The sequence below is a fragment of the Poecilia reticulata genome, chromosome 14 (assembly GCF_904066995.2).
Source record: "Poecilia reticulata chromosome 14, P_reticulata-male-v2, whole genome shotgun sequence".
Classification (NCBI taxonomy): domain Eukaryota; kingdom Metazoa; phylum Chordata; class Actinopteri; order Cyprinodontiformes; family Poeciliidae; genus Poecilia; species Poecilia reticulata.
The window spans coordinates 1,758,326-1,783,267 of NC_088843.1; the positions used below are offsets into that span (position 1 = coordinate 1,758,326).

Consider the following 24,942-nt stretch of genomic DNA (forward strand, 5'->3'; position numbering starts at 1 on the left):
ACTGCAAGCCTAAAGAAATGACAAAAGTGTTGAAAAACTGCGAACAAACACAGTTCAGTTATTTTTAGAGGTGAAACAAAAAACTGTTTCTAAAGGTGATTTTTCATGAGAAGAAAATCTGGTTCGACTTCATTCCCAGAAGGAGAAATGGTATTTGTCTCCGAGACAGGAATGCTGTCCGTCCAAGTCGATGCAACATGCTGCCTGTTTTCACCTAATGCACATGATCAACAATCAAACTGAAAGTCAACTCCACCTTCAAAAACATCAGCGGATCTCTGAGGAGGTCATCATGTGGCAGGCAAGAGAAAAAACTAAAAGACTAAAAAATTACACTAAAATGTGGCAAGAACTTGAAAATATGTTGTCAAAATAAGCAGTAGATCAATTAAAATGAGTTTCTGGACTGTTTCTCCTCTTTAATATTATTGAAAAGTCAACATTTTGAGAAACACTGCAAACACTAGACCTATAAATACTTTGTACTGGACATCTGCGTCTCAATAAAATAAGTCTGAGTCCAAGCACCACAAATCTGGAAAAAAAACTCCTAGAAAACTGCAAAACAGCTGAAACCCTGACTTCCTTTCAGGCCAAAACGCGCCTGCTCAGAGCTGCTTTTGAAGCATCATAAATGAAACATTAATCAACAATCTGATGGGTAACACAAATGATGACGCTTCAGCTGCTGACTGTGATTTCTGTGACTTTGTGTTTTTATGATGTAAATCACTTAAATCAAATAAACTTTGATTTATTGATTTATGAAAATGGTCTCAAAACTGACAGGTGCAGGGATGCTCCGATAGAGAAATATTGCCGATATTAATATCCGATATTAATATTGCTGTGACAGCCGATAACCAATATTTACCAGTGTTATTTATATTTCAACACCTTTGGCAAAAAAAATGTAAAAATGTTTTTTAGAGACAGAGTGGGTGTGATAGCTTTATTGACCCATTATTAATATTGAAAATGGTCTCAAAATTACAATATTATTATTTATTACAATAATTTCAGTTTATCGCTGCAGACCTGTAGCTGTAATCCCATAAATGAAAGCCCTGTCGTAGAAAGCTAATTGGCCGTAAACGTGTGACTAAATGAAGCGTCGTTTGGAGATCAGCGCTGTTGGATGAGGCCAGAGGTAGCCAGCGGCGAGCGGTTTGGGTTCTGTTGTGACTCAGTGTTTCCACAATGGGATCTGCTGAACAAGAGGCCTCCCTCCCACAACACCGCTGCTGTCAGCGTTCAGACCGAACCGAGCTGAATGGGAACAGCTGGCATCCAGTCAGAGTCGGACAGACGTAATTAGAGAGTCGATGCTCTGAGGCAGCTGGGCGGGAAATTATCTTCCTGTCCTCAGAAAGCAGGGAGCTCTACAAATTGTTCATGTTTGATCAATTATTTGTAGTTTTTCTTAATTGAAGACAAATTCAGATCAGAGTTTTTACATTGTGGATGAGAGTAAAAGCAAAAGTTAAATATCTGTAATAATAGTAAGTGAAGTGAACGAAGCCACGCTGTGGCCTTTCCAGGCCTGCAGAGCTGAAGAGATGCGCAGCAGGTGTGCAGCAGGTAAAAGGCTTTTCTTTTAAAAACCTTCTACCAAAAATGTTTGCCAACAGCTACAAGACTGTTTCCAAAAAGTCCATGAAGAAGATTAAAGGCAGCAGGAAAAAAGAAGAACGTTGAATCCAGACTGAATCACATTCAGTTTAAATGAACATTCACTCAATTCATTTTAACAAACACGACAGACAGAGCAAGTCAGAGTCAGGCCACTTAGACGACTGGGAGATATTCAGATATCTTCCAGAAGTAAACAAGCTGACTTTCTGTCCCTCTGTGAATCGGTGCTGCCTGGAATGCTCTTGTTGTTGACTACGGTCCAGTTTCAGAGGGATTTACTGGAAAGAAAAGCTCAAACCAATATGTGGCCCGTGCTCCGCTGAAAGCGCCACACACGGAGAGCCAGATTTATTTCATTGGCAAGAAAATCAGAAGGCGAAAAACAACAAAAAGCCCAAATCTGTCAGTGAAAAGGAAGCGCTGCCTCATGTAAACCGCCTGTTTCATTTGCTTTGGATGTGATGAAGCTTCCAAATGAGAGCGACAAAATCTTAGCAAATACCGAGGTGGTTAAAACAAAAATACTACAATCACTGCTTAATACCAAGTTACGGAGCGTGTATCATGGAAAACCGGGATCATGTGACCAGCAGACAAAAGCAGGATGTCCAGTAAATAAACAATATCTGAGATATCTGAGCCAGATTGTGCTGAAAGTCTTTGAAAATCAAGGGGGCTGGAGCAATAAAGATCACTTCATTAGGTCTTTAAATATGTGCTTTTCTTATCAGGAAAATATATCAAATATATGAGCTGCTAACAGATTCAAGATACCAGATTTGTTTTCAAACTCTGTCATAAAGAAAACCAGGATGGAAAACAGAACGAGACATTATCCAAACAAAATCTCTGCAACATATTCAAACACTTGGCTGGAAGGATCTGCCGTTTCCCTTTTCTGACACACATTCCAGACACGTTATGCAAACAAGCTCATAAAACTGTCTGGATGGGAACACGGCAGCGACAGGTTCGTACACACAACTACCTACGCTGCAAAAAAAGAAGCGCCAAATCTAACCAAACCAGTCCCTCGAAGCAAAACCAGGATCTAACAGAGAGTGGATGAAAAGATTTGATAAGTCATTCATAAGTTTAACTCCTCTAACTTTTCCTCTTCCTGTGTTTTTTGCTCAGTGAATGAAAATTATCTGCATCCAAAATGTGAAAACATTTAAAATCTCTGGGAGTTGATACAGCAACTTCATTTTTATCCGCTTTTGTTGATTTGTCTGCATTTTTGTGTTTACTAACTGCTGAAAATGTTCATCCCTTGTATCAAAAGCTTTAAGCCAGAGGGGTCCAAAGTGCGGTTCAGGAGCCATTTGTGGCCCTTGGACTGGACTATAAATTTGGCCTGCAGATGCAGATGGAGACTTTGAATTTGTAATCAGGGTAAAATTATGACCAGCACAATTTTCCAACAAAAGAAAATGTAAAAAAAACAAGTTTTAACAAAAGGTAAAACCAACTTTACACAGAAACCCAAATCATCTTTTATTCTTTATTAAATTTGGCTAAACTCAACAAGCGTTTTGAAAAAGTTTTACCCAAATCCTGTTCTTATTTCTGAAAATAAATTTCTTCAGTCAAGTCAAAAAAAACAACTCAAAACTAAATGTCTTTCTTTTAATAGAGCAAACAAGGTGGATTAGGGCCTTTGCAGAAAAAAAGGGTTCAAACTTTTTGACACCAGTTAGTTTGCAATAAAAATAATCCAATCATTTCTCAGCAGTCCTCATCCTCATTCCTGTCGAAGCAAACAGGTCAGAGCTAATATCATCTGCCTGTTCTCACCTGCTGCCATGACAGGAATGCAGTTTCCACCTCATAATAAAACACACACACACACACACGCACAGCAGGAGTGACATACAACACCAGCTGCAGATCCATGCACAGGGCAAACATGCGTGCAGCCTGGAAGCCTGGCCGGTCTGCTGTCCCCACAGGAAAGGCTCGTGTGTTTACCTTCAACAATGCCCAGCGGAAACAAAGCTCAGCTGCTGTAAATGAGGGTCTAGAAAACGGGTTTCAACAGAACGTCTGAACTTCACCTTGTACTTTTGTTCGTGACGTGGCAGAGATATGAATCCGAATATCTTGCAAAAGCAGACATTGAGCTTTTTCACGTTACAATCGCCTGTTTCAGTGGGATTTTACCTGATGGATGATTATAAAGTAGAGGATATTTGTGAGGACAGAAGGAAAATTAAACCTGATTAGGAAAAAAAATCTGAATTGACCAGGCGTGTATGCTTCATAGAACCAAATATGACTGCAGGTTCAGCTGGAAGCGCTTATGTTTGTATCAGATTCTAGAAAGTTTAACCTGTCAGTTACACAATTGTACATCTTTGAAAAGTAGAAGTGGAGCCTCCTGCATAAGTGACAAATCACTTGTCTTTTCCAGCAGCCATTGTACAGTGCATGCAGTGGGAAACGGGCGGTTAGGTTACATTCTGGATGTTTTTGAAAGGGCTCGTTTTCCATACACCAAAAACATTAACAAATTACTGAAAAACTGACATTTTTAGAAGAAGCAGAAGCCAAAATGGAAGTACAAAAACATGCAAAATATGACTTTTTTAATAATATAGACCCTTTAAGGGTCTTAGGATGCTATTTCTATGCATTGGTGCAGATTTCTACGCATTACTTGAAGGCTTAAATTGACTGCAATAATGGGGAGAAAAAGGTGCGCAGATCTATGAAGCGCTCAACTCTCATTTAGCAGAAATGACTGAGAACAAACTCCCCAAGCCTCCCCAGTCCTTCAGCCTCTCCAGCCCCGCTCCTCGAGTCGGGAAGGATCTTTATTGGATCCCAGACTGAAGCTTTCAGAGAGCCGGGTCAGGAGAAGGCTACGTTTACTCCCCGAGTCAAACACAAACACACAGGCTTTCCCTCTTACACACACACTTTATTGTTCCCATTAATTTCAGACTCTGATGTCTTTTGCTCCCAGTTTTCGGCACGCTTTTCGTTGTTGATGTTTTTTCTGGCGTATCTGCGCATGTTTTCAGCGTGGGTGCGTTCGGTTGCGCTACATTTACACCATGCTTTAGAGAATAAGCCTCAACCTGACGATGTTTGTAGCTATCTGCTGCTTTGGCTCAGACACTGAGAAATGTGCTGGCACAAGGTGCAGATGTGCTTTTTATTAACATCTGCAGTGCTTGTTGGCAGCAACTGTTCACAAGAGCTAAAATTAAAAACACTCATACTGTGTGTATGAAAATAATCAAACGCAGAACCAGATGCTCGTCTGGCTGCTACTCCCCTTAAAGTGACTCATTTTTCTGACTCCACTGTAAAGTACATTGACCAATGATGAGCCAATCTGTTGGGCAATTTCCTCTGATTGATGGCCAACAGGTGAAATACTTGAGGGTTAGAAAATATGCTTTAATGCGTAAATAAACTTGTAATTATTTCACTTTTTGATGGACTCATGTTTTCTTTGATGATCGATGATGGATTTGAATTACACCCAAGTTCACGCAAATGAGTTAAGAAGTGTTTAAAACCGTTTATAGCTTTGAACAATTGACTTTTCTTTAATCAACAGACTTTGAAGAAAACTGGAAATCAGTTTCTATCCATACTAATCCGACTTTTGTTGGGCCGAAGCCACAGAAGTTGAAGGAAGGACATCATGCCTTCGGTCTGGTTAATTATTAGCTAATTTTTTTTTAACAACTGCTGTCACGCATGCTGCTCAAGTCAAGGTTTTGATTTTATGATACCGAGTTCAGATCCTGCCTCATAAGTAACTGACTATCGCCTTGAACCATAAACTAGTCCACGAATAAGCCAAATATGTGACGTTAAATCATAAAGTGTAATTACTTTTCAAACTAGCATGGACCACACATCTCAGAAAAACGGAGAGTTCACCGGTGGATGGTAAAGTTTGCTACGTCAGAACATATTACGTGTTTCCGTCTGACATTTTGCACATTAAATTTTTCTGAAAAGTCAAAAACTACCACAAACAAGACTTAAAACTTTTTTTTTTTTTTTTTGCAAAATGTTACAATTTCCATCAACCTTATGGATAAAACAACGACATCGGAAAAACTGAATATTAACCTGAGTTTTTATGATCTTCAACTAATTGGATTGTTTCTGAGGGTAAGTGGGCGTACGTATAATATTGTGATTTTGCTGCAACACAAATTCTTCTGGAAATACGACGTCTTACTCCAACTACACTTCCAGGGTCAGGTTACATATCACCACAGGTTTCTGTAAAAACACACCCTCGTGCTCTCAGCCTTCGAGTTTTCAAGCCCGTCATCTGTGTTGCTCTGAATCAGCTCTGGAAAAGCAGCAACTTGTTGCCGACTCATTTCCCCGTGCAGCAACCATTTGTTTTACGGGGTGGAAGGATTTTTACGACAGCCTGCTTCATTATGAAACCATTTATCTCTACCGCACAACCTTTTTTCAGCTTCTGATCTGGTTTTGTGCACCAATAGTTACACGTCTCTCTTGCAGGTTCTGTATGATGTATCATTTCTATTTTGCGTCTTTGGACTTTTTCTACACCTTTGCAGAGATGAAGCTGATTACTTCCCCCACAACATGAACCATATTCGATGTTTTTGTCTGTTCCCAGCAGTGTCATGAGGTTAACAGTGTGCCACTGTGGCAGGATGTGTCACCAGTTCAGTTTCACATCAACATATGTTGAAACCACTGGGGCTCCAACCAGGTGATGAACTAAAAACAAACTTTTTACTTTCATATAAAACATCCTACATTTGTTGCTCCTTAAGATTGTCTTTATTTTTATGAAAAGCCACTGTTGGGTACTTGACTTGCAGAGTAATTCGTCTGTATCGTCACTTGAACCAACAGTTGTTGGGGACACCACAATGGGTTACCTTCACACTGCCAATAATAACACCGTCACATGGGAAACTAACTTACATCTCTCAAACCGTCAACCACAACGCTCTCACATGCTGCGAGTGAGCAGCAATCATGCAGCAACAATCACAAACTTAATTTCATGGATGTCAGAAAACAAGACAAAGGTCAATGATGCGGCGGCTGAAGTTTTGATGTTTGAACTGTAACGATTCCCTGAACGATTCGAGTACCTCGATTATCTGCCTCGAAGCTTCCTTAAATCATATGTGTTCCAGCCAGGTGATTGATTATGTTGCACCTGTGAGTTGTTGCTAAGCGCTAAGTAGCAGGATAATCCAATTTTTAAGTTTATTCCGGGGAGATTTTATTGGTTGATGATAATGTCTGGGTTTTTATCGTTTTTCGGCGGATCAATGTTCTTTAGTGTAATTGTGGCGGTAGATAGCTGGGGTTAATGTACGATGAAGGAGCCAAATCCCATCGCCAACATGGACACAAAAGCTATAAAAGGCTGGACAAAGTGAGAGTTCATCCAGTAAATTAACGGTAGACGAATACATGAACTAAAAACTGGATAATAGACACTTTTTATAAGTGTCTTTGTGAGCCAACTGCTTTATTATTAAACTGAATATCTTTTCCCATCTTTGCACAAGTTTTGTCCCAGTTACCTTAAAAATTTAGCTATTATTGTTACAGGTTAATTTTTTACACTACAGAAAAGAGATTCTGTAAGAAAAGTAAGAAAATTTTAAATGAATATAGTTAGTATTATTAGTGTTTGGAAATGAAACAATATGTTTTCTCATTTTCAAAGCCCCAAAATGGGGGACTTTGACTTCAAGACTTGCGAGTAAAAGGTAGTAAGGATGAATAACTTGGAACCAGGAATATTTAAAATGCTTTCTGTGATGTCCATCTTTTCCCAAACGTATCCAGAATTTAAAACATGTTTAAAGACTTTTCCAGACTTCTAATGCATTGCTCTACCTCAATCTGCACCATTATTGAGCCTTTTTTAATAGTGAAAGATTAGGTTCTGTGTCGGGCTGCACAGTGGCGCAGTTGGTAGAGCTGTTGCCTTGCAGCAAGAAGGTTCTGGGATCGATTCCCGGCCCCGGTCTTTCTGCATGGAGTTTGCATGTTCTCCCTGTGCATGGTGGGTTTTCTCCAGGTACTCCGGTTTCCTCCCACAGTCCAAAAACATGACTGTCAGGTTAATTGGCCTCTCTAAATTGCCCCTAGGTGTGAGAGTGTGTGTGCATGGTTGTGTGTCTCTGTGTTGCCCTGCGACAGACTGGCGACCTGTCCAGGGTGACCCCGCCTCTCGCCCGGAACGTTAGCTGGAGATGGGCACCAGCACCCCTCCCGACCCCACTGAGGGAAAAAGGGTGCAAGAAAATGGATGGATGGATGGATAGGTTGTGTGTCACTAACTGCCCTAAATGTAGAGTGAGCTGTAACCTAAAACGAGTTTAGGAGAGCAGCCTGGAGGGCTGTGTCTGGTGTTTCTGGTCTACTAACTGGTTTTTTCTTGACTGTGCTTGAACATGCATGTTTGCTTACATTTTAAAAGGAAGACTTTTCTTTTTTTAAATCAAGGATACGTTACTTTTATTGCCTAATTATTGGCAGCTTTAGGTAACACCAAGTATTGGAAATGCACCACTTCTGTTGGACAAACAACTTCCTGGTTGAGAGATTCTCTTATTAGTTAGCAGTACCAGCTTTCTGTATGCATCCGGGTTTACCATCACAAACACCGGCAGGTTTAGCTCTTCTGCTAAAAGATTAGCAGTGACGTTAACCACAAAGTCAACAACAACAAGCCACTGCAGCCACCAAAGTTTTAAGGAAATTAGCTGGAAAGCCTGCGTGACTAATACAACTACAAACGAAGATACCAGTTTCATAATTGCTAGTGGGAGGCACTTTTCTCCCACTGGCTTCTAGTATTCAAACACCTACAGTTGCTCTCGTCGCTAATAAATCACAGCAGAGGTACAGCTGCTACTCTGTACAGAAAATGCCCCTGAGCCACATTAAACCCAGTTAGGCATAAATCAAAGTAAAATGTAAAGAAAGCAGACAACAAAATGAGCTGCACATAAAATGTGATCCTCCATGTCTGCATAATTCAGTTGGAAACGCAAATGAAACAGGATTTCGGTGCCTTTTAGAGCCGCTTCCTCTGACTCAAGCAGTCAACAACAAGAAAGGACAGTTCAGCTCAACCCAAGGAAAGGAAATGTGTCTCAACACATGGATCAAAGCTAAATTACACTAAACCTGAAAAAACGACTCACTGCTCCGCTACGTTTTCAGGATTTTACAAATGTTGGTGAGAAATTACGTCATCAACGTGAACAAATATTGTTTTCCAAATATGCAAAATCCAACATGTGACAATGTTTTTAGTATGAACCCAACTGGAGGAAATAATTCCCTTCAGGTTTCATTTGAACAGTGAAACGGTGCAACTTCATTTCATAACATTTTTATTTAATAATTCCTATTTTACAGATTAAATAAAGACAAAAACGATGCCGAAAGAATAACCAGGTGTTAAAGTGTTTCTTCACTAATAATGTTCTGGTTTTGCTATTTAACAAACATATGTTCAATCATCTAATTATGTTGCTGCAGTTTAATATTTCAACAGAAAATTTATGTTTCTGAAGTATTTAAATGCAAGAAACATATTTTTATTAATATGAAAATATGTTACTAAATCTAAACTTGAGACGTAAATTTAAAAAAATAGCAACTGAAGTTGAGTTATGAAGATTTAAAACCAAGTTGTGTCTTCTTTTTAAATCTGAGTTTATCTTCTATGTTGTAATTTAAAAAGTTTCATCAAGTGTAAGAAAACCAAACGACTAAACTGCTGGTACAGTTTATCATTTTTTACAAGTTGGCAACAAGAAAAACAGACAAACCAGACAATTAATGTGACCAACCAAACGTCAAGTTGCTTAATTATAGCCGAGGCAGATTAGAGAAATTAAATTATTTCAGTGGATTTCAGTTGCAGTAATAAAAGCCACTTTTATCACATTATAAGGTTTGAGCGATATAAACCGATATAGATATAATCCACATATAAATGTAAATATTTTGGCTAGTTGTACAGTTCATTCCTTTAAAATCAAAGTGATGCTCAAATAGGCCTGTTACAATAAGATGATGTATAATATATCAATTAATCAGGTGATAAATTACAACAAGCTCAATAATTTCCATTTGAATCATTTATTTATTTATGTTTTCTCTCCTCAGTCTGTTTTTGTCTCAACTAGCTCTAAATTATTTTTAGAGGCTTCATAATTCACTTTTAATTTATTTTCCGTTGTTTTGTTTATTTATTTTGGATATTTAAAATGTCTTCCAGTTCCAGTGTTACATGTGCATTAGAATTTAAAGCTTATTGACATTTAGGAAAGTGTTGATCACAATAACTTTTGGGATAAAATAATTTTTCAAACACTTATAAAGAGTCGTTGGATTTTACTGGAGTCGCCCCATTGGGTTTTCATTGGCCTGTTAGTATTTTCTTTGCCTCTCCACATAGAGGTGTGTGTGTTTTTCTTAAAAACAGACCAGACAAACAAACATTGCCCTCTAACATCTTTCAGCATCTCGTTATTTGCCGATAAGCCAGCATGCGGTTTTTGGCCGCTGCAGATAATCACACTGGTCCGCTTCTTCTTCTTCTTCTGGCTCCGAAAGCAGCAAGTCGCCACTTAAGAGTCCCTCTCTCTCCCCTTCACTCGCACTTTCCCTGGAGAGCCTGCGGCTTCAAGATGGCTGGAATTCCCATAAAGTCCAATCTCAGCTGGGCGCAGTCGAAAACCGCCGTAAATCACCCCGGCAAGATTCGTCGTCCGTTACCACCACGCCGTCTGGACGGCAACGGGGACGCTGAGCAGGGAGCGAAGGGCCGGGCGAGACGGGGAAAAGTTGACGAAGCACTAAATGAGGGCGGGTTTCCCGCCGAGCTCAACATCTGCGCGGGAGACGGACTCAACTTCCTGCAGCACAAAGTTTCCAAAAGCGCCACATGACGCAGAACCAACCGCTCTGGTCCAATCAGGAACAAAGGCGTGACTAGTATTTTAATTGCTCTTTATTTTAATTAAGTTACACCTATTTTCAGTTTTCTTTCCAACTTTTCCCAAAGAAATACAACCAGTAATGTCACGATAACAAATTCTGCTTGAAGTTATTGCTACAAATGATAATGCTGATGATTTGAGGCCATTTTCAGGTAGTATAATAGTAACTGCATAATAATGAAGGAACACATAATCAAAGATCAATACATTTTAAATCCTGGAAAACTGGAAGACATTCTAAATATTCTGTATAAAATAAGAATAAAATGTTACACATGCTATTTGCAAAACAGCCAATCCAGGAGCACCATTTGTTTTCACTGGCGCTGAAGATCCAAGGATATTAACTACCCATGAATATTAAGATGCATTTGGTGTTTGAACTATAAAACTGTGCATTGTTTCATAAAGAGGTCAATAATTTTCCTCTCAGCCATCCTAGAGTCTGGATCTGAACTGAATCATTAACCTGATGACGATGCTTTCAAATGCAGCAAAGAAACCCAGAAATAAACCCAACGCTCCCTCCTCCATGTTTCATATTTTCTGTCAGAGCTCCAGTTTTCTTCCTGTCAACATAAAGCTGATGTACTTTGATCCCGTCCATCTCAAGTATCTTCTGCTAAATAAAATGTAAGGCTTGTCCATTCCAGCTTGGCTTTCTGTCGTTTTCCACCGGTTCACATCCTGCACACTTGACCTCCACATAGTTAATGGTGACACACCTTTAGTCTAATTGAATTGGGGGAAAAATATATTTTAAAGTAAATGTACGCAGATTGATTACAGATTACAGTTACTCGTCAGCTGCCAATTATAACAAAATTACTGAAGAGAAACTTTAAATAACAGCAGACTGACGTCTGTTAAGTTGACATAATGCATGTAGAAACTTTAGAAAAAAGTATTTTTTAGCTTCTACTTCAAGCTCTTTACAAATATCCTGTGACGTACCAAACTGCACAGCGGTTGGTTCAAAAACACAGGAGAAAATAAGAACAACTCTGGACTTTTCCAGGAAAACAGATCATGCAAATCATTAATATTGTATTATGAAATAGACTTGGAGTGCATGTTGTACGATACTTTCAATCAATACTTTCTTGGATGCAGTAAAACTTCATCCAACATTATTTTAAAGAGGTAACACACATCAATCAGTAATGCACACAGAGATACAGTAATAGCAATATGTTACATTATGCAGACCTAAGTTAAATGTTCATTTTATTTTTTATTTTTTTGCAAGAGTGTGAACCAAACAAACACCAAGAAATCCACGGTTTCCAGTTCCAGATGTACTGAAGCAAAGTGGTGATTAGTCAATCTTTATCTGATCAATAGATCCACCAAATCAGGCCGATCTGATAACAACACTCCTCAGTGTGGGTGCTGTCACTGAGTGAAGTGGCTATTTGAGGAATGAATGACTTTGTTACAAAAGATCTGGACATTTTGACCAAATTTCACCAATAGTTGCTCTGACTTTTTATCACTCGCCGTATCGATCACGGACTGTAACTGAGGCTGAGTCAGCAGCCAATTCAACACAAAGCTTTTGACCAATTTTGAGAAAGAAAACTGCAGTAAAATCAGAAAAAATGTGGAGATTTGTTGATTTTGTGTGAGTTTGTGGAAAACTGGAGGAACTTATTGATGTAATTTAGGCTTCAAGAGAACATAGTTAACGGTAACACACCTTAGTCTTTTTGAATTGGGGGAAAAATACATTTTAAAGTAAATGTACGCAGATTGATTACAGATTACAGTTCCTCGTCAGCTGCCAATTATAACAAAATTACTGAAGAGAAATTTTGACTTCTCCGGGTCAGGGGGGTCGTCCTGCCTCAAGTGAAGGAGTTTAAGTATCTGGGGATCTTGTTCACAAATGAGGGAAGAAGGGAGCGGGAGATCGACAGGCGGATTGGGGCAGCGTCTGCCGTGAAGCGGGCGCTGTACCGGTCCGTCATGGTGAAGAGAGAGCTGAGCCAAAAAGCAAAGCTCTCGATTTACCGGTCGATCTACGTTCCCACCCTCATCTATGGTCATGAGCTTTGGGTCATGACCGAAAGAACGAGATCACGGGTACAAGCGGCCGAGATGGGTTTCCTCCGCAGGGTGGCTGGGCTCTCCCTTAGAGAGAGAAGCTCGGTCATCCGGGAGGCACTCAGAGTAGAGCCGCTGCTCCTCCACGTCGAGAGGAGCCAGTTGAGGCTCGGGCATCTGGTCAGGACGCCTCCTGGACGCCTCCCTGGTGAGGAGTTCAGGTCCCACCGGGAGGAGGGGAGACCCAGGACACGCTGGAGGGACGATGTCTCTCGGCTGGCCTGGGAACGCCTTGGGATTCCCCCGGAGGAGCTGGAAGAAGTGGCTGGGGAGAGGGAAGTCTGGGCCTCCCTTCTGAAGCTGCTGCCCCCGCGACCCGACCCCGGATAAGTGGAAGAAAATGGATGGATGGATGGAAATTTTGATAAATCTGAGTAAAATATGTAAACATAGGGCCACATCTATGTTTATACATAGATGTGACCCTCTAGACTCTGATGATGTGGTCTACAATCTTCTGTGTGTCTCATGTTTGTGAACAAAACATGGCTGTTATGATTTGCACAAAAGCCTCTCTGTAAAGGTGCTAAAGGAGCCAATTTACACCCAAACAAACATCAGACAAGGAAAACTTCTCAGAAACGGTTTTCCTTTTTCTGGTAGCCGACTGAAAAAGTGCGCGCCCAAAACGGCTGCCAGCAGTCGAACATGGATGGGAGTACAGCGGGAGCTATTTTTGGGGCAGGGAGTGTAACCGAAGAACTGACAGGCCAGCTGTGTTTCCCCAGCTTCATGAAAGGGAGGAGGAGGAGGAGGACGAAGAGGAGGATGGGAACGAAGAAATGAGCACATTTTACTGGCGTCACCCTTGCTTAGGGTTTACACAAACTGCATCCTGAGGGTAAAGCAGGAGCCTGAGAGGAGAAGCTGTGACGTCAGGTTGGGCTTCAGCAAGGCAGACGTGTAATAAAGACGGATTTTCCCAAACAACCAAATCCTCTGAAATAGACCTGAACAAAAGTCCGTTCTGCTAATTTAAACGTGGAATATGTCCTTCATCTGTTTAACAAAAAATACTTTTCCCTAAATGTTCCAAAGCTCATTAATTTGATAAACGATAATGTTGTTGTTTTAGAACCATTTTTAAATAGTTTAATGGCATAAATTCTAATGAGCATTTACCACTGGAGCTGGAAGACATTTTGAATACATAAATAAACAGAAACACCAATTAAAATGAATTAGTTTTGTTTAATCATCCAGTTTTGTTTTAGAAAAATTGAAAAGACAAAAACGATAAATCATGCAATTGTAAATTATTGAGCTTAATTTATCATGCAATTAATTGATTTATTAATTATTGTGACAAGTCTAATCTCAACTAGACCATTTTTTGGAGGAAAATGTTGTTTACAAAGACTCTATAATTATTTTTGTTGTTTTGTTTATTTTGAATATTTGAAACATCTTCTAGTCCCAGCGTTAAATGTAAACATTATTTATCTTTGATAATGTGTTCTTGCATCATTATGTCATTATATTACCTGAAATGGTAACAAAACAACAATATTATCATTTATTGCAATAACTTCTGAGACAATATATCGTTTTATATAACACATATCTGTGTTTAAAAAAGTTTTTAGTGTTATTAACTGAGGTACTGAAATAGATGAAATGTCAATAATTTTCTGGCAACATAAATAATAGTAACTTTATTAATTAATATGAACTTTTTTTTTAAAAGACACAATTTCAAAGATGAATTGTTTTACAGAAAATTTATTTAGATTGGACCCTCTTATTCTCTGGTCACATGCCTTTTTCCTTTTGCCATTTCTGCACTGAATTTAAAGTACAAACAACTCAAAGGGTGTCAGAAAAACACGCACCGTTTCCACGCCTTTCTGTTTTACAGACTCGTGGTTCTGCATGGTGTACCGTATGTTGTCCCCTCACCTATTAGCATTTGATTCTGGTGATAAGTTCTAATTAAACGGGTAATTTAAGCCGCAAGAAACTCATTATCGACTCGGTTCAGTGAAACTCCACAGAAAGCAGAAATAAGGAAGGGTTTCCCCTTATTCCCCCTCTAAAGTGGGGCTAATATATGTCATTTTAACTAACTTTAGCAAGGAATTGCTAATTTTCCCCTAAAAAAAAAAGAAGATAGGATGGTTTTATTTACCTCTGCCGTCCGGAAGGGGGGCGGCTTCTTTAAAGCCAGCTTAAAAGAAGTTTCCATGGCTCCGGTCATTTTCATAACTTCGGTTCAAACCCTCTTCAGGTTTTGTCTTATTTCTTTACTCCTTTATGATATCACTTCTTGCCTCCTGGCTGCTCCTTAGCCGAACCGAACAAAAAATAAATCACATCCTCATGGATATCGTGGTCGTCCAGCCGAGCGTGGATGGAGTTTAATCCAAACGAACCGACCGGGAACTCCTTCTTCTCCTGAAGAGAAGGAAAAAAACTTCACTTTCAGCTAACTCGCTGTCCCCACGCGTACGAAAACTAGAAAACGCCATTAAAGTGTGACAGGAACTAACGTGTGTGTGACCTGTTCGCTTGTTTTCGGCACATTTTGGGTAAAAAAGTAAACTCCACTTCGGAAGCCAGCGTCAGTCATATCCAGGAGTTCAGATTTTTTTTTTTTTTTTTTTTTTGATCCCTCCTCCAGCAGAGCCAAGAGTTGACGACATCTGTTAGTGGTGCTGCGTTCACGGCGGTCGGAAAATAAACACCCGGGTGATTGTAGAACATTCAGAGCCCGATTTGAGTTTCGTCTTATAAAATGTTGGATCTTATAAAATCCTACAGTTAAATTCCACACTTCAAAGCTGGTTTTATTGTCATTGTGTATTTGTTAGTGGAAATAAATACAGCCCTCCACAATGTGTTTAAAACGTGTCCCTAACTAGCTTACATTTCTAACACAGACGTCAGCACAAAAACTGGAAAATACACAGTTTGTGGAATGTCATGGAAGGCAGCAAAACTCTCAGCGTATTCCTGGTTAGTTTGGCTGAATTAAATCTATGATTAAAATAACTTCCATCTATTATTGTAATTTCAATTCTCAGTTCACTACTTCTACGAAAAATACATAACTTAATATTTTATGTCCTATTGTTAAATGCTGAGCCGGTACGTGATGCATTTAATTAAAGATTAAATAATTGTTCAATTCCGACTCCGTTTGAAATACAAAAGTAGTGGTAAGCTAATTATTTTGTTCTTGGTTACGTAAGCACGTTTTTTCTTCTCCTACTTTATTACTTGTTTTCTTGTTTTTAAAAGCCAGTTCGGAATAAATATAAATAAATGGAAACCTAAATGTTTCTTGTAAGCAACTCTCAATGCTGCTGTTAAGTGTTTTATAAGGAAAAACAAAATAGACAAATTAAAAGTTTTAAAATCAGATTGCTACTATAATGGTGGTTTCAAAATTACAGATTTTAAGTGTCACACAGTTTTATTGATGAATATTTTTTTATATAAACGTATGTCCGTTAATAAATGTAGCATTACTTTTCAGCATAATACATCAAATTAAACTGATTAAAAAGTTTCTTTTATAAACAAAATACAAATAAAATAAAAAAAACAAGAAACTGTACATTTATTTTAAAGTTTAGCAGAATAACAGCTTGATTTTACCACAAAGCCTGAAGGCAGTTGACCCACAGCTGCTCTTCTGTTACTCTGAGCCTTGAACTTTCCTCCCTTTCTTTCTTCTTTTATTGCATAAGTGTGTTTGTGTTCGTTTTTCTTTCCGTCGGGTGGAGCTGAGGACCAGTGATGAATTTAAAGGTGGGGAAAAGTAAAAATGTGTGGTCCAGATGTGGTTTAGCTGCCGCCTATCAAGAGAACAAGAGTTTCTTTTCTTTTAGGCTCTCTCACATGTTTCATGTTTTAAATTTCTGGGCTGAATTTTTTAAAGTTGGCAGTCCAGGTTTAGTTATTTTTTTTAAATATAAAAGCGCATACAGAAGCAGAAAGGAAAAGGTGGTATGGAAACTGGACAGAAAGAAAAAATTGGATGAAATAACAAATGACTGGAGGAAATTAATGCATGACCAATCAGATTTATGGATAAACTGATGGAAGAAGAGAAAATTTAAATAACGAGGGGAAAATGATGGACTGATGGATGGTTAAAAAGTAAAAGACTGACCAAAGTGGTGGGACAGATGAATAAAAACATTTCCAATTCTAATAATTCTAAAATTATGCAACTCTTTTCTCAATTATTGTAAACGTGTAGAAACAATATTAACAAAACAAATATATATAATAAAATCTGTTTAAAATTTTTTGTTTGTCTCCTTCGTTGTTCCAGAAATGAAACCAACTTTCTTGGTGAAAGAAAAAAACTTTCAGAATCTGAAATTCTCAGCATTTTTATTGCACAACATTCCCAGAAAATTGGGAAAAAAAAAAAAATTGTTGAAGGTGACGATTCATAAAAGACATTCTGTACAAATACATGAAAAAAACAAAAACAAGAATGTACAGTTTACACAACCCATTACACATAGGGGCAACTAAATAACTTACTCATGTACAAAGAAGGAAAAGCAGAGATATAAATCTACGATAGCCATCTTGTTTAAGGTCGGCTGATATAGTGAAGCATCTTTAATACACAGAAGCATTTATTAACCAACAGCAAAAAGAAACATTCGTGCCCTTTCTCCATTAAGACTTGGATTATATTCAGGGTGCAACTTGGATGAGCAAACTGAGAACCACTGTCCACTATTCAGGATCACAGCTGCTTTATCTCTAAAAAAAAAAAAGGCAATAAGAAGTTTTGTATTAAAGTTGATTTATGACATGATCCAGAAGAAGCCGTTTTAAAAGCAGCACAGGACGATGGCAAAACCTTCCATTTCTGCATTTTTAGAGTCAAAAGGAACAGAAAATGTTGCAAATTAGGAAACTTCTGTTTTTCCTGCAGCAGGTTTTACTTTATGTGCAAGCAGAGGTGCAACTGACAGTAGTGCAAATCTGCCACTAAATCCTGCTGTAGTTTTTCTTATTCTGTGTAAAACTGTTAAGAAAAGAAAACTGAAAATAGTGTGAACCAGTCCATATACACTCGTTATACACTAGTCCTGTCCTAAAGTAGTAAACATAAGAAATAAAAGGTGACGTATATAGAAAAGTTTGAAAATACTTCAGCATTTTGGTTGGAAAACAGACAATGGAGGTTTTCGCTTTTCCACAGTATAAAGGGCCCCTTCTCAGTCACTTTGAGATGCAAAAATACATTTATTCAGCCTTCCCTTTTTATTTTAAAGAACACAGCATATAGTCTACACAGTCAACATTCCTTTGATTAAAATTTATAATAAAGTTTACCTCACGGTTTTCTGTGGGGCAACTGTAAATCAGCCACTGCCCATAAGATCTGAGGTAGTGATGTACCTTGGATAATAGCATCAAAGCACTTTTAGCAAATTCAAATATACGTTTTACTTCTTTGTAATAATAATAATAATAATAATAATAATAATAAACTGATTTACTTGAATATGACTAAAAGAAAAAAAAGTGGGGTTATTTTAAGGCAGAGGGGGCATCTCTTGTTGCAAAACCATTAAAATCATTCAAATGAAGAACTTGTAAACAAAAACATGAAAATGAGACAAACATGGCAACCAGGGAAAATTAGCTTTAAGTTCAACTTCATAGTGCCACGTTTAAGATTGTACAGGAAATGAAAGCAGTGGAGTTAATTAAAAATGATTTCAAAGCACGGTGTAGGCGTCTTCAAATTTAGATTTCACTTGGATAAATTTGTAGTCTTTGGCTTTTGCTTCCAAAACAGTTAAGAGTTTTAAAATGAACATTCAGTCACCTGCTCCATTTTAACTCTCTGCCGCCGCCACGTGGTCAAACATCCACACTGCGTCGTCGTCCCGCGTTTGTGGCGACGTGACGTGCAGCAGAGCTGACCGGGTTAGCGGGCGGGCATGGACGGCTGTTTGAGGACCGAAGTTTGTCCAGCTGACTGTTCCGTTCACCCAAATCCAGAAGAAGTCTCATAGTAAGATCTGGGCGACGTAAGGGGAGTGAGTGCTGGCCACGGCCGCCAGCAGGGGCAGGTCGCTGGACTCAATCCTGCAAACAGGAGGCAAAATATGAGACAAACGAAGAGCCAGTCGGTAAATAATGACACTTTTAATGCAAAGCTGCACCAAATTTTATTTTTTTACTACTTATATGCATTTCATCCTTAAAACACCACCATTTTCACACAACTTTACATTTTGCTCAGTCTAATGATGTATTTTTTAAATATTAAATGATCAGTACTTGAGAAGTCTTTTTACCAAATACTTTTTTACTCTTGAGTAATTTCTTGGACGGATACTTTCTACTTTTACTGGAGTAATTTTGTTATGAAGCATCTCTACTCTTACTTGAGTAAATTTATGGATTTTCTATCCACTGGATGAAAAACAAACATGTTTTAACCAAAAGTTTTCCAGATGCAGACACACCTGCAGTTTTTAATTAAAGTTTTTTTATTGAAAGAAACTGATTTGGAAACATTTATACACAATTTTAAACTTTATATTTTGGGTGCAGTTTTTTTGATTTGGGAAGAAGTAAACTTTTTCCCAAATACCATTTTACTCTTACTTGAGTGATTTCTTGCCACGTTTTACTTTTAAGTGAAATATGTTGAAGTAGTTGTATAATTTTTGGGAACTCTGCAGTGGAGGGAAGCGGGAAACCAGTGCTTACCCCAACACCATGCCCAGCTCTTTCACATGGACTCTCGTCTGGCCCTTCAAATACTCCGCAAGCATTTTACTCTTGAAATAAATCTCCTGCAGGCGATCTTCAAGATGCATTATACACTGGAGGAGGAACGCAGCAATTAGAAAACAGGAGTAATATTCGATAAAAGGAAACCTGAATGTTGTGACGTACAAAGTTAGGCGAAAGGTTGAGCTTGTAGAGCTGGTGGGTGGACTGCAGGATGTTGGAAACCAGGCTGGACACCAGAACCTCTTTTCCCAGCTTGGTAACGTCGGTGACTCTCCTCTGGCTGCTGGCCACCTGGACCGTCCACTTGTCCGTGTCTGCGATAATGCAGACGGCCTCGGCAATAGGCTCGTCCAACACAGGATGCTGCACAGGACAAACAGGATTTTATCAAAAGGCTACAACGAGATCCTTCAATAGTTAACTAAAGAAAGAAACATTCATTCTTAATTTGCAGCATTTCTTTAAACATCCATGCAGTCATGTAGACCGTCACAATAACCAATAAATGTATAAAAATAATTAGCTAAACAAATACAACTGGGTTTGTTCTTCTGGGACAATTTATTGTCGCGGTTTTTCAGGAGAAACATCTGCACAGATTTATGGAAACGATTTTTTTTTTTTTTTTTGACGTTTACCTGAACAGCGTGGTTCAACTCTGACACGAGGTTTTGCCGCAGCTTCTCGTCGCTCGGGATGCCGTGCAGAACAAAGTCTGGAACGTAGGCGGGGCAGTACCCTCCGAACAGAGACCGACCGAAATTGGCAATGGTCGGCTTGGAGTAGTTCTCCACTAATTTTGCCCTGCAGAAACCAAAATATACAGTAAGAATGTAAATCTATGCTTCTGTTTGAGCTGATTGGAGCGAAAACAGAAGGAGTTTGTCGGACTCACCCCGGGAAGGGAACCAGCACCTCCTCCTGCCAGTCCTCCGTCTCTTCGCTCTCGCTGTCTCCGAGCGCGCTGTCCGAGCTCTCGTTGCGCGGTATCTCCCAGTCGTTGACGGAGGCCGCCTGGTACTTTTGGTCCCTGTTGCCGTCGTTTCCCTCCTGGCGGAGAGCGGCACACGGCGGTGGATCTTTGTCGTGTTCTGCAGGACAGCTTCTGCAGCAGCAGGCGTCGGACGAGTCTGTGGAACTACACCTGCACCTCCTCTGAGCAGAGGCAGAAGAAGAAGAAGAAGTGTCCCGCTTCCTGCTGGAGCCCAAAGTCGTGTCCAAACTCCGACTACTTAGTGCATTTTGAAAACTGAGTTCATGAAGCGGAGGAATCCCAGACGGATTCAGTAAATGTTTGTGCATATTGTCCGTGGTTGCCTCCTGGTTGCGCAACGTCCTCGTCTCCTCGTTCTCCGAACCAAAATACTCGCTGCAATAGTCTGAGCATTTGCTGCTCCACTGGGGGATGGTGCTGGACACCCGCTGCAGAGCTGGAGTTGCCTTGGTCTGATTGGTTTGGTCCTCAACTGCACCGGTGCCGATGGTCTTCGAATGCAGGTATTGCTTGTGTTTTTTGATTTCCGCCTTCATCTTCCGCCTCTGACTCTCTGTGTCCGACTCGGGAGACAAGGAGTCTCCGATAAGGAAAGTCACTTTGTTTGCTGGCCCCTCTTCCTCAGCCAGGACCATTGGTAATGTCATAGTACTTCCAGGTAATACAGGTACTGGAACAGCAGAGGTCTTATCAGGGGGCTTCTTCTCATAAGTGGCCCCTGAAGGCCAGAGACCCTGCATTTTGCTGGCCAGGACTCCTTCCGTCTCAGCTTCAGCTGAGTTTCTACAGTCTGCAGTGACAGAAGAGAGAGACAAACTTGATGCAAGCTCTGTGGGTGAGGCTGAATCAGGAAGTTTGAGGTCTCCCTTGGTGCGAGCCTCCAGGACAGAGGCCTGCTTCCTGGGGGAGGCGGCGCCGAGTCGCAGCACCGTTTCCACCGGGACGTCGCACGATTCCCTCTGCAGCTCTCCGGCCTCTGCGACCGCCGCGGCTCTGATTTGGGAAATCGTGGCCTCGATGGTTCTCGACTGAAGCACACTACTCCTGGACCCTTGGCTCACATTGCTGTCCTCCTCGTCCTCTTCCTCCTCGTCTTCCTCTTTGGGCGGGTCGCTGTGCTCCACCTCCATGTCGGTGTACGTGCTGCTCTGCAGGCTGTTGTCTGAGCGGTAGCTGCTGTCCTCGGCCTCCGTCTGCTGGCTGTGGGCTCCTTGGGACAGGTAGTCCCCGCTGGGCTTGTGGACGGTAACCAGAACGTAGTCCGACTCCTCCACCTCCCCTTTTCTAAGGGAAGTGGTGATAAGCGAGCCGGGCATGACGATGGCCTCGTCCTCGGCGCTGTCCAGCATGTGGGTCTCCAGCAGCTCCGAGCAGCGGATGAAGTACGTGAGAACGTAGAGGAGCCTCTGGACCAGATCCTGTCTGCGCCCGACTACCACCGTCCTCGACAGCCGCACCGGAGACCCGATGGCCCCGTATAGGTCCCCTACAAAATAAGAGAGGGACTACTTCAAAACAGCATCAAGAATGCTTTGCTTACAGATTCAATCAACCAACTCGTCCAGGATAAGATCCAGAGAAACTCATCCAGGTGTTTATCTTTAGCCACGTTGATTAACTGAACAAAATGGAGGGAAGAGGAACGATCTAGAGCTATAGATCTAGAGATAACGCACAGCTTCAGCTGTTACAGCTGCAAACCAGACATCAGGCTGACCTCTGCCCTGACCCTTTGGTTCCACAGTGGACCTTCTAGCAGCTGCAGAACATTTCAGGACCAGAGGACTAAAGTCTGAGACCAGAGAAACTTTGGTTCCTGCAGCAGGTCAGAGAGACAAACCAACGATCCAGAAGCTGCAGCTGGAGTTCAGTACCAGGAGGGTAGAAACACCACCCGGTTCTACACTATCTAGTTCTACACCACCAAGTTCTTCAGTCCATCACTGAGAGACTTTAAACTGCTAGTAGTTTATAAATCACTGAATTATAGATTAAAGATCTGCTGCTGTTGGACCAATGTTCCAGATCTCTCGGCTCCAAACAGAGAAGAAGCATTCAGCTTCTATGCACCATGAATCTGGAATAAACTTCAGAAAACTGAAAAACAGCCGAAACACCGAGTTCATTTAAATCTAGACTGGTTATAGTGGGTTTTGAAACATAATAAATGAAACATTGATCAACATATTTGATGAAGTCACTTGTCAAAATGTAATGTTTGTTTCTGGTTTTGCAATCGGTGACTGCATGTTGTTTTTGTGACTTTTTATTTTTCTGTTTTATCTTATAAAACACCTTTTTAAAACTGTTTATTTTTCTGTCTTGCATTTGTTGGAAAGGATTTCCTTGAAAAAGAGGTTTTTAATCTCGATGGGTTTTTTAATCCTTGAACTGCCTTGCTGCTGAAATGTGCTATAAAAATAAACTTGATTGACTTTTTTTTTAAACTTATTTTATTGTTTAACCTTATTCTGGATAACTCCAGATGTTATTATGTGCAAAAAAGTATTTGCCTCGACTTGGGCTCTTTCTTAAAGATGGAAATTAAATTAACTAAGCTGCAGTTTCTACAGTTCGGCAGTAGGTGTCAGCATTGTCACGTTTTGAAAACCCAAATGGATTTGCTGCTGCTTTAAGGAAATTTAACAAAAACTGCTTTAAAACAACATAAGAATCTTCCACATTAATTATTAAAACACATCTAAAGATCCACATATTATTATTATTATTATTGTTAAACAACTGGATGATTGCAGCCTTAATTTAAAATTGTTGATGTATTCCAGTGTTTGTATGCTTTTATAAAACATTAAATATGGCTACACAATTTTAAAATGTCTTTATGTGGGGAAGATGATCTTAATTCAAGTTTATGAACTTTATGGAAGTTGACATATAGAGCCTTGACAGAATAAAGTTATTATCTCTCTCTTTAGATATCTCTGTGTGTGTGTGTGAGTGTGTGTGTCAGTCTCACCAAGCTGTGCCCAGAGGGGGTTGTAGGGATGCGTCTTTGCCAGCATGTCTACGCTCTGTGAGGAGTGCTTCTCCAGGAAGATCTTAATTGGCGGCTGCCCATTGGGCATGACGGTGGGCACCCAGGCCAGATGATTGGTCAGGATGGCTGTTAGTAACGCAGGAAGGAACCTGGGAAACGGCACAAAAGAGCGTTCAGAAAGGATGTTTCCTCCCGACCTTATTCGGGTAAAACCAAATTTCCTGTTGCTACATTTGACCGCACTTTTCCCTTTCCGAGCAAACCACCTTGTCAGAGCAGAAACACACATGAACACACTCGATTCTCGTGATTCACTTCTCATTTCTACCTCACAGCGGAGCGTCTACTTCCCTTCCTGTCTCATGACTCAAAGCTGCAACACTAATAACAATAATGGAAGCCCGGTTCCATCACGTGCCAGAACAAAAGCGGCGGCCGTCAGCCACGTCAGTCACAGGGCTTACCGACAGAATCCCGCACGATGAGTACAACCACAAGTTCCCATGGCAACCTGCAGTCAACAGCATGAAGATGCAGCCTGGAGAATGTCACGGTAACCAGCAGAAATGGAAACTCTGGCTATGAAGTCATGCTTGTTAGGAAATAAGCTGCTACTGACCAGACGCCGTTTTAGGATTTTAGTTAATGAGTCTGTGGGGGTTTGGAATCTTAGTTTGCACCAACGCAAAGCGAGTCAAACAAACTCACTTTGAATCAGATCATCTTCTGATTGGTGATCTGCTGATAAATCTGATGTTTTTTCTGTTGATTAATGGAGTCAAAACTAAGATTTCTCACCTTCTTCAGTCTGCAGATGCATCCCCCCCAACAGGGTGCAATTCTAACACTTTGAGCTTAAATGTGTATACTTTGATACATAGAAGGAGTTTAAAAACATCTAAATGTAGTGTCAATACACTACTTTTAAAAATGAACAATAAATCCTCTCTGTTCTCTTTCCTGTTATGTTTCATCTTTCAGTAATGTTAGCTGGAACCAGATAAACCTCTGCAAAAAACAATAAATATTCTTTTTAACTTGATTTTAATCAGCTTAAGCTGAAGTCTTTATGAATTACATTGTTTTTGTAAAGAAAAGGTAAATGATTATAAATAAATATGCATGGACTTTTATAAAGCACTAAAATTCTGAACTATAATGTTAATTTGTGGTTTAAAATCCTTTTTATAAGGAAAAAAATGATTGAAAAACTGGATTTTTCTTATACAAAAAATGAAATTGGCTGCATATACTTGTAAAATTCCTTCATTTCTGCTCACAATCTTGATGAATAAAGCACGTTCTGAATTTTCTCTGGGTAAAAATCAAGAAATTACTGCCTCTAATTAAGAAGTTTACTTAAGTATATTTAGATCAGGCAGGAAAAATCATTTAAAAAGTCTTGAACATGTTCAACAAATCACTGATTCATGCACGCAAAATGCTCTGCAGCTCGACTCGACTTTGCCACTGTGACAATAAGGAGC

The 24,942-nt window shown here is 40.0% G+C and overlaps 2 protein-coding genes across 11 annotated transcripts in view; both read right to left on the reverse strand.

Moving 5' to 3' along the window:
- The window catches only part of rapgef6 (Rap guanine nucleotide exchange factor (GEF) 6), a 147,813-nt gene extending 132,479 nt beyond the window's left edge, over positions 1–15,334 (reverse strand). For 5 of the 7 annotated variants that reach the window (XM_008426867.3, XM_008426862.3, XM_008426865.3 and 2 more), the window contains exon 1: positions 14,866–15,329. In XM_008426867.3, the coding sequence (XP_008425089.2) occupies positions 14,866–14,940 (75 nt within the window). In that variant the 5' untranslated portion in view covers positions 14,941–15,329. Of the gene's footprint in view, positions 1–14,865 lie in introns of all 7 variants that reach the window. The other 2 variants (XM_008426850.3, XM_081615334.1) reach the window with 2 other exon arrangements.
- A 1,730-nt stretch (positions 15,335–17,064) lies between these two features.
- Positions 17,065–24,942, reverse strand: part of fnip1 (folliculin interacting protein 1) — a 37,232-nt gene continuing 29,354 nt past the window's right edge. For all 4 annotated transcript variants that reach the window (XM_008426872.3, XM_008426870.3, XM_008426873.3 and 1 more), the window contains 6 exons: positions 23,435–23,604; positions 20,359–21,943; positions 20,102–20,267; positions 19,626–19,826; positions 19,437–19,552; positions 17,065–18,806 (listed from right to left, as the gene is read on the reverse strand). In XM_008426872.3, the coding sequence (XP_008425094.1) occupies positions 18,728–18,806; positions 19,437–19,552; positions 19,626–19,826; positions 20,102–20,267; positions 20,359–21,943; positions 23,435–23,604 (2,317 nt within the window). In that variant the 3' untranslated portion in view covers positions 17,065–18,727. The remainder of the gene's footprint in view (positions 18,807–19,436; positions 19,553–19,625; positions 19,827–20,101; positions 20,268–20,358; positions 21,944–23,434; positions 23,605–24,942) is intronic.